Genomic DNA, 15,030 nt, shown 5'->3' with positions numbered 1-15,030 from the left:
TAAACCTTTCCTTGATTGCGTCTAGATAAACTTTAGTGCCACCCATAAAGAGTAGATCATCCACTTACAACTCAAGGATCAATATTTTATCACTATTTTTTAAGTACAACCAAGTATACAAGTTCTACCAAAGATCATTAAGCAATACAAAAGATATAATAGGAAGCTATGTGCATCCCTGAGGGACAAAGAATGAGGTTTATATCATCCCTGGAAGAATGATGGTGGTCTATTGGAAATGCATAGGCCATGGTGAAGATCAAATTTGGGTTCTCTCAATTTTTATGCTCAAGAGAGAGAGTATGTGTATGTTTCATTATTTTGTTCGAAGGTAAAATATAACATTTGAGATAAAAAATATAACGTTTTCATGTAGTCCATATGAAAGCAAGTAGTGACTCTCGATGTTCAAAAACATTTCTAATCAATGTCATAATTGAGAGTGCACATTTTGCCAAGGTCATAGCCAAGAACAAGATTGAATTATAAAAGAGAACAAGATGAGAGAAATAAGAGGAAAATGACAATATATTAACTATAAGAACAAGATATACAAGAAGAACCAAAATGGTTCATCAATACTACAACACATGCTTACATAACATGATTTGGACACGTGCATGCTCACCACTTCACAACCAAGAACGATCGCTATTTGGTATTCATTCAAGTGTACCATTTGGCGATTATGCATGAGCCTATGCGTGTTGGCGACATTTCATAATATTACATATAAACTTTAGGCAATCTAGGTAAGGTTACTGTGGTTAAGCTCATAGATATTCTTTGAAGAATTTATAGATTCAAATCTCTATCGTGAATTTGGAGTTTTGATATACATTCATAATACATTGGGATTGTGAGAGGAATTCATGCAAGGTTGGAGACAAAGTATGGTTTATTGTGATAAAAGACAATGCATTTATCAAAATGAGACTCTTGAAGTGGTCTAGGGGAAAATGTGCATTGTCGTAGACTTATCATGTCTTCCCCAACGTCTCATTTACATCAAAGCAAAAGTGAACTAAGTTGTATGCAAAGGTTAGGATGGTGGATATCCCCTTTCAAGGAGGGTGTATGGTGTTTGATTCTTGACTTGAAGAAACTTTGTAAAAACTCTTCCAAACTGAACTTAAGACAACCATTGCCCCACACTCCCACCCCCATAGAGAAGCTCTAGTGTCACCATTGTGTTGGAAAGGTTTTCCTTGAGTACCAACACTTAATTTTCTAACATTGCATATGTTCTCAAATGCATGATATGATCTCTTTCCCCTCCTCCAAGTGACATGCAATGTATTCATACCATCTATGATTCAGGAAACTTCAAGACCAAAGTATTTAAAGTTTTCCATAGTTTCAAGTGGGTCATCATTGTATATAATGCATGGTTTGTCCTCGGTTTGGCTCTTCATTAATATAATCCTAGTGAGTGGCTCCACATTCTTATCTACATTTGTTTATAAAATTTCACACTCTCATTTGACTTTGTTCATGTTTACTCTGATTTGTGTAAATGGTAACAATTTACATTGTGGTTTGAGTTGTAAATCTCAAACATTTGCTTCACTTTTGTTGAAAGGGGTTCCTTTAGTTTCTTCCTAATCTAGCTAGGACTAGCTCTTACCAACTTCGAATTGAACAAGGTAATTGCTACAACAAATGATTCCTCACACACACACACACACACACTTGTGTCCTATAAATTTATAATATATGGATTCTTAAGGAAAACATGAATAAACATATCATAACTAGCATAACATTTTCTTGAATTGAAAGATGCGAAGATAAACCAACCTCTTGAAGCCCTTTAGAAAGGAATTCTTTTCCTTGATGATACACAAAACACGTCACAATTCAAACATACTCTTGAGAAATGGTTTCAACCTCTCTTATTTAATATATGAAAATTTAGCCCCTTGATGTCATGGAGAGTTTCTTTTGTTAACATTTAGAAATCGCAAGAAAAACATCCATGATCCAAATGCCAACATATGATGACAAATGGATGTGACATAAATATGCATATATACATATGGCTATACACCCATTTGATGCACGACTATCTATGGCTAGCCATACATGGGCATCATCAAAATAAACAAAGCACCTTCTGGCCCCTACTACCAACCTTTCAATCACCCACCCTTGACATAACACCATATAACCCATATTAGTTGCGCAAACACTTACAACACATGCTTACTTAACTCCTTTAATATCATTTTCTATTGCATATTACATTTTCTCCCTTGTACTTACCTCTTCCATTCTAACACTTCCACACCATCTTTGTTGGTTATTCATACCTAGGAAGTTCTCTTTACTAGCAACATAGGGACAATTCCTTGGTCCTAGTGAACACGATTCCCTTATCGGAAGTATGCACATGTTCCCACCATCACTTCTCTTTCTCCATTCTAACACTTCCGCACACACCATTGTTGGCTATTCATACCTAGGAAGTTGTGTCTACTAGCAAAATAGGGACAATTCCTTGGTCCTAGTGAACCAGATTCCCTAATATTGAGTATGCACATGTTCCCACCCTTACTTCTACCATTGAGGATGAGCCCTTAGGTGGCATACAAGACACGATGAATGACTCACTCTTACGGAGCAATCATGAACAAGAGAAATTAGTGGTGATAAAGTTAAAACTTAAATTTAAACCAAATGTATTTTATATAATTCCCACAAGAAGATTATGGTGGTGTTTAACCAATACATAGACTATGTTAAGCATTACGATGCTATAGTTTCCCATTGATATGAAACAAAGGGCTATGCATAACATTTCTAGTGCACAATAACAATATGGAAACACCTTTAATCACAATCTCAAACAAGTTTGAGCAAATTTTCAATGTTCCCTTCACAATTGCATTCTCAATTAATCAACTCATATTCATGGATAGGTTCTTTACAAGTGTCAACTTCCTATTTTATGTATTACACATTAATCATTAATTGGTTTTTGGGTTAACTTTGTGAGAAGAACAATAAGCATATGTCACGACTCACAAATATACTTAGTTCATCAATAGAAAAAAGAATGCTAAAATACCTTTCATGCCCTATCCTCCTTTAATGTTGGATGGAATTGCGTATTAAATTCCAACTTATAACATCTCTACGTTTTTCACAATATACCAATTTGTGAGCTGTATATGCCAATGACAAATTGATTCGTTTTAAACAGAACAAATGAAAGATGATTTCTTTCATCTCGTCTAGAAAAAGGTAATAGAATTCATGAGGATGAAATATATGAATAATTTTACATGGTTATGTGTCACATCAAGGTCATGCATCAATTGCACATAGTGGAGGTTACACGAAAGACAGGTAAATGCATTTGAACGACATTCATTAGATGATGACATGCAAATGCATTTCGATGGCATGAGAATGAGGAGTTTTTTGATACAATAGTCTAAGAAATCCAAAGCCAAGGGGGGCCTCTATATGGCTATAAAGATAGCCTCACCAACTTGGCACCTTAGAAATAGCTAATATAAAGCAAAACTAACTAAGGGACAGTAACTTTGGTAATAGTTTATATATATGCATACTATATAGGAAAAAATAAGGTTCCTAATAAGTTGAGCTAAATAAACTAAGGGTCTTTGAGAGTCGGTTAATAATTCTCACATTTTACATAGGTCGACCTTGTACCAACACAAATATGCTCTTTCTTTCAAGATCAACTGATCTGTATAACCGTTTTGGCTTGTTTGATTGGATAGAGTATAATTAGTTATCATTAAGTATAATTAGCTAGATTAAGGATGATGGGCAACAACTACTAAACTAATGCTATTGATTGAAAACAGAATAATTAGACACAAAGTAGCCATATACAAATAATACATGATTACTAAGTAGAGAGAATCACATTTGGTTAAAGAATGTTGGTGGAGAACATATATTATTAAGACTTTGATAGCTTGCTTTTGTTTTCAAAGTTGAATATGGATCAAGGTCCTGAATTAATTCCTAAGGTGGGTGGTAAGAGAGAATCAAACCATAGTACCTTCAGCTTGTGGTCAAGCACCAGTAGTATAAGTAAAAGTCACAATGAAGGGAGTGGTGGTGCAATTTTGGCATGGAAGGATGTTTCAGTTGAAGTTGTGAGTTGGAAAGGAGAGAGCAAAAGTGTGGTCCAAGGATTGAGTGGCTATGTTGAGCCCGGACAACTTATGGCCATCATGGGTCCTTCTGGATCTGGCAAGACCACTATGCTTGATGCCCTCTCAGGTATATTATGTAGCTATGTACATTATTCTTTTTACCGTTGGAATACCTTGGAACTCCAAAGTTCTTCTTTATTTTGCCAAAAGACCATAGTATATGGAGTTCTTAATCCCCATTTTTCCTATATCTAGAGCTTAACAAGGGTATACTTTAGGCCATAACAAAAATTCAAGGGTTATTTTAGAGTTTATAAATTCATTTTACAATTTCATTCTTATTTATTAGCAGTACAACTTGTTTCAAGTAGACATATTTTATCATCTAATTCAATAGATATTTGGCATTTTCTTTGATCTCGTTTGTTCCCATCGACACATGAGAACCCTTAGGCCCTAGCCATGTAATTCATGATCGAGCATTGGGGATGCACCTCAATATAGTCAACAATCATTGTTAATGATTATCATTAAGGCTAATTTGAGGTATCTATTATATATCATCACTGTCATTAGACATATGACGTTATCCTTACCATCAATTCTTTTAGCCACCTTACCCACATGACATCCATTAGGTATTCGTGGAAATTGATGATCTAGCCTTTAGGTACAAGCTTATATATATTGTGCATTCATTATCCCTTATTCGGGTTTTTTCCATGAAGAAAATGGGAATTTTCTCGTACAACATGTGATTAACCCCTTTAACTAGCCTCGCCTACACAAATCACTTGTAAAAAATGGTTTAAAATGCCTCCGATTGAACTCTTGTATATATGAGAGTAAAATATACACTCTTACATACATATACACATCCCTAGGCCTTAGTGGTCAATTGATTTATGATGGTATCCATATCACGTATTATTTGGTCCTTATCTCCCTAAGTATCCATTTCATGTCTTACTTGGTCTTCTTTTGAGGCGTAGAGGTAAAAAAACATCAATGGCCATGTTTAAAGGAAAATTATAAGTCATGTATCTATATAAACCTTGGAATGAAATACGTATCTACATGCATACACCAATATATATTGTCCAATTTTCACACTTCCTCTTGCCACAATGCAAACAATAATAGTGTTATCATTTGCACATATTCGTACAAATAATGGAACAAGTCTCACGCAATTTTTTTGTACTTATGTAAGCTTGCCCCTCTTAGGAGTTCTCGAACACATGAAAAGTAATGTGGCAAATAAACATATATTTCTATCCCTCATGTGGCAAAAACAAAATAACCACTCAAATCAATCCGCAATAATGATTTCACAAAATATTGTTTTATGATCATAGGTCGACTACCGACAAATACTGTGCAAACTGGCTTGGTGCGACTAAATGGGCACAAAAAGAGGCTCTCTTATGGCAAAGCAGTAAGATTCTTAGCTTGTAATCCTTATGGTTGCAATGTCTCAATTATTATTAATATCTTAAATTCTTTACAAATTCTATTGTAGGGTAAAATATTGTAATTGACTCTTAAGTCTTATGAATAATATTCCTTCACTACTAATGCAAAAAAGTAAATTTATAAAATCTAGATTGTAAATACTAAATATTATAATTTTTCTACATATAATTGTAAAAAAATCAACACCATCCATAATTAAAACGTAGCACAAAGTTATTGTTTTGCAATGAACAATACAATCACAAGATACCACAATTCCAATGCATTACTACTTCAACAACCTTAATTATGCATTATTACACGATAGAACATGGAAGATATAATACAATCTTATTGTACCCATTTGTATGGATATTCCAAAACATTGACACATTGTTGTCATAAACAAATTTAAGTGTATTTGTTTGTAAAACTTACACACACCCATACTTACATTCAATTACACCATTTCATATAATGGAGATTGAGAGGGCCTCTCTCCTCTCTGTTTTTTTTCTAATAGACTTATGCTAGTAGCAAGCTATTATGGTATCAAGACAAGCTCATGTGTATCATTACTTATGAGCTCAAACATATTGTTACACTAGATATAGTTTTTACACACTATATCTAAATAATTGGAATCTAAACAATTGACACAACAATCTTCATTATGTTGTTATTGGCTCTTTCTTTTTAAGGAAGTAATGACATGCAAATTATACAAAAGTTGTAACTAGGACTCCATCGTGTGGTCATGGCAATCATGGCATACTCATTGATGTTTCTCAAAATGATGTCATAGTCTCACTTGTATTTCGGTTCAATCCAAAATATAAATGTTTTAAGAGATGGAATCTAGCAACACTACAGTGGACTTCGAGGAAACAATGCTCTATAAATTGGCCCTTAGCAACAAATGTTGAAGTGGTGCCTACAAAGGGTTGGATTGTGATCTGTACCTCAATACAAAAGTTTTGCTCAAGGAGATGGTGGTATCCTAAGAGAGTGGCATTCATTATGTTGACAATTGGATCTTTTGCGCATTGATTCTCAAGAATGCAAACAACTCACCAAAAACCCTCACACAACCCACTCTCGTAGTTTGTGGTTGGATGGTTCACACTAGTCTAAAATACTAGCCTTTTCTTCAATACATCCTATTTATAACAATCCGAGACCAAAAGTTCACATACCTCTACACATCATAAAGTGTAGGTAACATTACCTCTACACATCTCAAGTGTAGGTACCATCTACATCCACCTGGTGTAGCCCTCTACATTCAAGTGATGTATGAAACGCAACTCCAACTTGGGCATGGCTTGACCACGAGTATGAGTTGGAAAGTCTTTCTTTCCCAAACTCATATAGGTTGACATTGGCACATTAAGTTGATTGGTTGAATCCATACGAGTTGCTCTAGTAATTTGGTGACATAATCACCTTAGGATAGGCGAATTTTCCATTTCATTCTCTCTTAGGTGATCAACATCCATCTATAAGTCAAAATTCTGCCTCATCTCTCCATGAAATACTAGATGTCCTTCATAAACTTCCTTGCTATCAACATGCCATCCACATATGAGATGAGGAAGATCCCTGATGTACAAGCAAGTGTCATTGAAGATATCATCCTTTCTCTTCAATGAGCACACCCAAACCTTCCTTATGATGTTGCTAACAAATATCAAGAACCACACTCCACCAAGCGAGCACATGGGTATCATCTCTCACATATCAAAGTTACCAACCCTTAATGTGTTCATAGCACAAGATTCCTTATTAGGATCTTGAAGCATGCATTCATGAATATTACATGTTACCAAATCACATCCATTCAACCTATTGAAAACAATTGCTTTGTTAATTTGGGTAAGTGGGAGCATGAGCCACTTTATATTTGGCAAGTCTATAGATCCTGTATAGGCTTTTTGTAAAAATCTCTCCCAAAGAATGGGAAAGTAGCTCCTTTTTTGGGAAAAAAAACAATGCACAAATGCTTACTCTTAGATAACAATTGGCAACGGTTCGGTTCAGTTCGGTTTGAGGGTGTCAAAACTGAACCGGTTTAAAACCGAATCATTTAAATTTTTTGAAACCAAACCAAACCAAGAAACCATTAAACCGAACCATTTCACAAAGTTCAAACCCTTAGACCATTAAACCATTAAAACCGCAGTCTTGTGGTTCGGTGTCGGTTTTCAACTTAGGTTAAAATTCAAATTTAAAATTTTCATTTTTTTAAAATTTCAAAATTTCAAAATTTTAAAGATTTTCCTACAATGTGAGAATAAGGCTTGAAAATGAAAAGTTTGTTTTAAAAATAAAAATTTAAATAAATAATAATAATAAACCATTTAAACTGCGGTTTCTAATTGTTGAAACCGAACGAAACTGAACCAAACTGTTTAAAAAAACTTGAACTTGAACCAAACCAAACCAAACTATTTTAACCGTTTAGTTATGATTTCGCGGTATGGTTTCGTTCAAATCGAGCCATTGCCGACTGTTACTCTTAGGCACATAAATGTACTCTGAATTACTTAGCATAGAAATAACCTTAGGACAAATACATGAGACACATGTGGCTACACCCTCAATGCTAGTAGATGAAGACTCTCTCATAAGTTTCTTTTTAGGTTCCCTAGCTCACGTGTCTAGCCATCCAAGGACGTTAAAATATCATCATTATTATCCCTCACTTCTTGTACTTTTCTAAAGGGTGGCTCTTTGTGCTAAGGAAGTCCCGACATACCTCATGTTGTTTTTATGTTCCATGGCTCATTTGTTTCTAGCCATCCAAGGACGTTAAAATTTGGTCTTAGAATACATTCCTCTCTCTCTCTCTCTCTCACTAACTTCTTGCATTGGTGGTCTACACCATAGCATCAATTTCCTCTGTAAGGGTTGGCCCCATCCCATAGATCATATTGAGTCTCCTACGCATATGACAAAAAGGGATCGTGCATTATTCTCCACTGGTCAACCAATCCCTTTTCCATGTTTCTTCCTCCATATTTTGATTTTGGACAATCTTCATATAGTTTGGGGCATTGTTTCTAATTTTTTAAAAGATATGGGAAATCAAAGGTAGTATGTGTCATAAGTAAAGATAATAATACTACACATTTTTCTCGAAGTGATGAATCTAAAATATTTTGAGTCACATAAAGTGATATATTTACTTTGTTACAAAACAAAAAATATGTTTATTTAAAATTATATAAGATGTTCTCATATTCATGTAGAGGGTGTTCACATCTACATGCATCACTACATTAAAACATGGGATCTTGAAGTTGTGGGGTTGTTTGATGTTTACTATTAGTAACTCCAATGAAATCATGCCTAGGAAGTAAAGAAGTAGGTAAAGTTGAGTTGTATTCAAATTGTAATCTTATGTTTGGGGGTAGTGCAGGCATATGTAACACAAGATGATCATCTTTTAGGGACACTAACAGTTCGAGAGAGTGTTTGGTACTCAGTAGAGGCAAGGTTGGCAAGTGATGTGTCATATGCAAACAAGCAAGCCTTGGTGGATGCCGTCATTCTAGAGATGGGTTTACAAGATTGTGCTAACACACATGTGGGAAATTGGCACATACGAGGCATTAGCAATGGTGAGAAGCGACGCCTTAGCATTGCTATTGAGATCCTCTTGCACCCATGCCTACTCTTTCTTGATGAACCCACTAGTGGTCTAGACAGGTATGTGGGTTATTTTCTCAAAAACATAATCTTACATTATTGTTGATTTTCCAATGTTCTAGTTTGATGCAAGTTCTTATGTTCCTGCATTTGATGGAAGTGTAACTCTTTAATTGAATAATGATGTTGCATTGACTAGCACCATATCAACATTTTCTCTCTAGTGACAAACTATTGTTTTACAACAAACAAAAATTTAAAGCTTTTGCAATGTTTGGACAACTAATTCCCCTCTCTTCCTATCTATGTTTTCATGAAGAGGTGGTGCATGGACTTAATTATATTTCTCAAATAATTATAACTTGCTTGTTTAAAAACTAATGCATAGGCTAATAACTATCCTATTGTAAATTTATTTCTTTTGGGAATGCTTTGTCATTTTCCGTAGTGCATCTTCATTCTTTGTAACCCGAACACTAAGCAACCTCGCAATGGGTGGACGAACCATTATTGCTTCCATCCATCAACCTAGTAGCGATGTGTTCCAACTCTTTGACACCCTCTATCTCCTCGCGGGTGGCAAAACTATTTATTTTGGCAAAGTGTCCGAGGCATGCAATGTAAGGAAAACCTATGTTCTTAAATATTAATTTGTTTATGTCAAGAGCCATTGATTAATTGACATCTTTATTTACCCATCATATGTTCTTAATTACGTCTACTTTGTATAAATGACTAGCACATCCATGAAACATATTTAAGCTCATAAGGTTTTACAATTTTCAATATTGACAAACTCAACATTTGTGATGTTAGCCTCTCTTCAACTGATTGTTGCTATTTGTTGAATAGTTTTTTGCAAAATGTGGATTTCCTTGCCCTCCTCTACGCAATCCATCAGATCATTTTCTACGGTGCATCAATGCGGAATTTGATAGAGTGAAAGAGACTCTTAAAAGATCATCACGTAAAGCATTGGTAAGGGTTCCAAATTTACATCATGTTTTATTATTAGATTAGTTTCGATCAATGTATAATTAGTACACACTTATACTTACAAATGATCAAAATAAGGTTGAAACATCATCCCTTATAACATTGGCAAGGAGTCAAGACTTCAACTATACATTATGTTCTTAGATTTGAGTTAAGTAATGTAAAAATAATATTTTAATGTTATTTCTTTTAGACGGAGTCAGAGCCTCAAGAGAATCGCAACACAACTGAGATAATTGAGATTCTTATTGAGTCTTACAAGGATTCTACATATGCCTCCACTGCTACCTCAAAACTTAAAATACTTTTGGAACGGGTGAGTGAGGGTGCCACTTTTAAGTATGATAATTAAATATAATATTTAATTACATGTTCATTAGGTTTCTCCCTTGTGTTTTTTCTTTGAAATATTTACTATGGAAATAAGATTCAATATATTGTAAGATCTTGGAGGGATTCACACAAATTTGTAATGCATTGGGATCCTCATTGCCTTCCTAGTGATAAGATGTCAAAGTTAAATCTATGCCAATGTAGAGACAAAACATCAAAGACAATGTTATGGCATTTGATTAGATATCACTATCATTTGATTAACTCCAATCAAACTTTTGTGGCTCATATAAGAACTTGAAACCCTCGTTATTGTTTTGAAGTTGATATCCAAAACAGATAATAAATTGCAATATTGTGTATTAAGAAACAAGAGATGATGCAAATTATGTTTGATAATTGTGCTTAGAAAGGAACACAATTGGAGTCATGTGGTAGCAAAGCAAGTTTCGTCAAGCAATCAATGACATTAACTCGAAGATCCTTTACCAACATGACAAGGGATATGGGATATTACTGGCTACGCCTTGTTATTTACATCATTGTCAGTGTTTGTGTGGGTACAATCTACTACAATGTGGGCACAAGCTACCATGCACTCTATGTAAGTGTGGATCCAAACTTCCATTTGATAATAATTTGTTAGGTAAATACTTTTGCCTAGATTTGAGGTGTATAATACATCTTTATAAGATTTGTATGACTTTAGGCAAGAGGATCGTGTGGGGCTTTCATGTTTGGTTTTGTGACTTTCATGTCCATAGGCGGGTTTCCATCATTTGTTGAAGACATGAGGGTGAATATTATCCTTTTCTACCCTTACCTACATTATGTTTATTAAATTTTGTATTTACTTAAGCTTGAGGAGTAAATAATCATCTTGGTGTCTTAAAACCTTTTCATCACTCTGAAGAGAAACATGACACATTATAATATAATCACATTGAGTTCACATTCTTAATACATGATATCGACAATATGTCGAGAGTTTTCCTTGAATAATTGACATCCACTCTAATAAATATGTATGTTTTTTACTAGATGGATAAGATAATAATTCATAATACTCGTCATATTAAATAGTATGGATGTTAATTGTTTTCTGACCTTTTCGGTAACATAGGTTTTCCACAAGGAAAGACTAAATGGGCATTACGAAGTAATTAGCTTTGTCATGGGGCACACCCTTTCTTCTACACCATTCCTTCTTGTCATAGCAATTATATCATCTTCCATTAGTTACTTCATGGTTGGATTACACCCTGGATTCGTTCACTTTCTATACTTCATGTTGTCACTTTTCTTGAGTCTTTCGGTTGTTGAAGGCCTCATGATGGCCATTGCAAGTGTTGTCCCGAACTTCCTCATGGGTATCATCATCGGAGCTGGAATTCAGGTATTCGCCTTCGTAAACAATATATTTTATAAGCTCCTAGTTCAAGATTTTTGTTTGATAAATTATTTGTTGGTACTAGGGGATGTTCATGTTAGTTGCTGGATATTTTCGATTGCCAAATGATATCCCAAAACCAGTATGGAAGTATCCAATTACATACATTGCCTTTGATTATTGGGCCATCCAGGTATTTCTCATTTTAATCGAATGAATTGGTTGTGAAATATTTTGGTAATAGTGTTCTCTCTTTTTCTTTGTTGCTAAATAGGGTCAATCCCAAAATGATCTTCATGGTCTTGTCTTTGAGGATCAAAATGGAGTTCCGAACCTAGAAGGGGATTCGGTACTAACACAAGTTTTCGAAATAGATATAAATAGATCAAAGTGGTGGGATCTGTCTGTGATTCTAGCAATGGTGTTCATCTACCGTATCATTTTCTTCATTTGTATCAAATTAAATGAAGATGTGACCCCTTGGGTGAAAGGTTATTTGTCAAAGAAATCCTTGGAAAGGAAGAAAGCCTTGATGCATAGACATTCTGGAGAGCCATAAGCCCCTTCAAGAGGTCATAGTTTAATAAATTCTTTTCCAAATCTTTTATGCTAATAGTTCAAATCACACATGTATGCTACCGATTAGTATATTGATGCGTTTAGGAGGCACCCTATGAATATGAACTATACAACATATAATATTAAGATCGCCATTAATTTTGATTCCTTAATTATAATCAATGCACATTTTGTCCGTCATTTTCATTGGGAAATTTGTTAGCATATTAATAATAAGCTTAATTCATCTCGTTTGAGAAATAAGCAAATTTGCTGCGAGAAAAACTCAGGCGACGACATGATCATGATCATGATCAAGATCAAGTTCATTCTTTGTCTAGTAAGGTTACATTTTCATAAAAGATTGATATCAACAAGGAAATATTTGAGAACCAAGGTTTACCGTTTGAGTATGACACAATATTTTGCACAACACATCCCCATCTTGGAGCATGCAAATCTTTTTGGATCTGAAACTCATTTGAATGGGTGAATCATTATTTGGTTTATAACCTATAATATATTGATTGTAGGTCACATTAAGCTGAAAAGGTCTATTGTATTTCATGAATGTTGTATGATACCAAGACTATAATCAAAATGCCTACTCCTAGTAGAGCTAAAACGGATTCTTCCCCACTAAACAATATGAACACTCTTTAATGTGCGTGCGTGTGCGTGTGTGTGTGGACCTAGTTTACTGTGTTTTTGTCATACATAAAGTGAATTTATTAGTTAGGCACGTGTCATGTCACCATAGTAAGATATATGTATACTTTCTATGTAGTTACTAGTAAATTACATTGTTAACAATTCCATATTGTAAAAGTTAAAATCCAAGCCAATGGCCTTTCAGAGAAATCTTCCTTGAAAATGTCTAATTATTCAACTCTCATTCACCATATTTATCCCCATAACTTGACCTTATTTCCAACATGTCCCTTCAAGCTTCAATTTTGTTTTTATCATCCTCATCTCCATCTATCTATCACATGAATAGATCGCTACATATAAAAGTCGACCTTGGTGCGTAGAAAGATGTGACACGTTTCTTGTTCATTGGGGTAAAAGAGTAAACCTTGGTGCACAAAATGTTGTAACATGTTATTTTAATCTGTGTTGAACATTCTAGATGATTCGTAAATAATACAATGCCATGTAGTCTTTGGTGATTACTAATTATGCACTTCTCCTTTGGTAATTCTATTGTAACTCTTTAGGTATAAATGGTATAAATTATTCTAGCCCTAATTGATTTACCACTCTCATGCTATGTGAATTTAGTGTTTTGAAAGGGCCAACGTGACCGAAAATTACTCAAGCAAGGAGGCCTCCATAATATACATTGGAAACATCTAAATAGAAACTTTGGAGAGAGCTAAAAGAAGCACATGAGTTGGAAGCATGCCCAACATGCAATAGTTGACAACATATCCTAACAACCTTAGTGTGAACAGAATCAACAACGATGCTCCAAGCTTGGATTCATTCGTCATTGTAGATTCCATGGCAATAAGGAAAGATAGTTGTCAACGAGAAACATGATTCCACTTAGACGAGCACAAATATAATTTTCACTCATGGCTTGATATGATCATATGGAAATTTTGATACTATGTAACACCTCAATAAAATTAACTTGAATGCTTGGGAGTTGGGACAATTATTTCAATGACTATGGCCAAGTGGCAAGGGGTAGTTTACATTGGCACATGCATGGGGACTCGGGAGTACAACTAGGGTATTAGTACAATAGGAGAAAGGAGTTTCCCTCAATATGTCATATCGCATCTATAAAAGGTCATGACTCATGATATTGAACAATATATAAAATCATCAAGCAAAACAGAAGCCATTAAGTCGATGTGAGATGCTTTATATCATGACCTCTAAAGTTTAGAGGCTAAGCACCATTATTTTTAAATCTCATTCTCCATTGGCATATCATTATGTAATGTAGTGTCATCTTTGACATCATATTTGTGAATAGGAACATCATGATCGGAACAACTTAGATGAGAACATAGCTTATATAACATAGCTTGCAAATTTTCAGTGAGCACTGAGGAGTTGTTGGGAATTCAGTCCCTCCGGATGGGATTTGGATGAGATCCGGCGTGAACCAGATCCAGGGACATATCTGCAAATATGTTTCTGGTGTGCCTGTAAAGGCTATATTTGTAAATAGTCTTGAAGTCATATAAGTATAAATACGACTTAGGGCAATCACTTTGATAGGTTGTTGTTAATGTTGTTGTTAGTTGTAGTATAGTAGTACAGAGAGAGAGAGAAGAGAAGTCGCCAGTTGGCAAAGATACAGAGCTCGAGGTTTTTGCCTCTAAGTCTCCTGTTGTACCTCCTTTCTCGTATGGTGATAGTTGGAGTATGTGGGCTCCCGTGGTTTTTTCCCTATTAGGGCTTTCCACGTAACATCATGTGTCGTCTCTTCTGTGTAAGTGTACGAACCTCCATTTCTGTTTTGTTCTTTCATAAAGTGTTTGAGTCTCAGTT

The 15,030-nt window shown here is 34.8% G+C and overlaps 1 protein-coding gene across 1 annotated transcript; it reads left to right on the top strand.

The window, feature by feature from the left end:
- The first annotated feature begins 3,977 nt into the window (after positions 1-3,977).
- Positions 3,978-12,686, top strand: LOC147858694 (ABC transporter G family member 11-like). Its single transcript, XM_087325671.1, has 12 exons — positions 3,978-4,263; positions 5,495-5,574; positions 5,743-5,745; positions 9,013-9,302; positions 9,691-9,862; positions 10,095-10,220; positions 10,432-10,554; positions 10,981-11,175; positions 11,281-11,367; positions 11,695-11,967; positions 12,047-12,154; positions 12,236-12,686. Exons 1-12 carry the CDS (start codon positions 3,978-3,980, stop codon positions 12,518-12,520), a joined length of 2,028 nt encoding a protein of 675 aa, XP_087181797.1. The 3' UTR covers positions 12,521-12,686.
- Positions 12,687-15,030: the final 2,344 nt, after the last annotated feature.

The sequence above is a fragment of the Azolla caroliniana genome, unplaced genomic scaffold (genome assembly GCF_043228905.1).
Source record: "Azolla caroliniana isolate FFs.n. ecotype wild unplaced genomic scaffold, voAzoCaro1.0.p SCAF_10, whole genome shotgun sequence".
Lineage (NCBI taxonomy): Eukaryota > Viridiplantae > Streptophyta > Polypodiopsida > Salviniales > Salviniaceae > Azolla > Azolla caroliniana.
The sequence above is the reverse complement of the archived record's forward strand: the minus strand, read 5'-3'. Positions and strand labels throughout refer to the sequence as shown.

Bases quoted from the DNA above. Each gene is read 5' to 3' on its own strand.
- LOC147858694 (XM_087325671.1), top strand. From the start codon at position 3,978: ATGGATCAAGGTCCTGAATTAATTCCTAAGGTGGGTGGTAAGAGAGAA. The intron at 11,176-11,280 runs GTAAGTGTGGAT...GTATGACTTTAG, and splicing joins CAAGCTACCATGCACTCTAT to GCAAGAGGATCGTGTGGGGC. The intron at 11,368-11,694 runs GTGAATATTATC...TCGGTAACATAG, and splicing joins CATTTGTTGAAGACATGAGG to GTTTTCCACAAGGAAAGACT.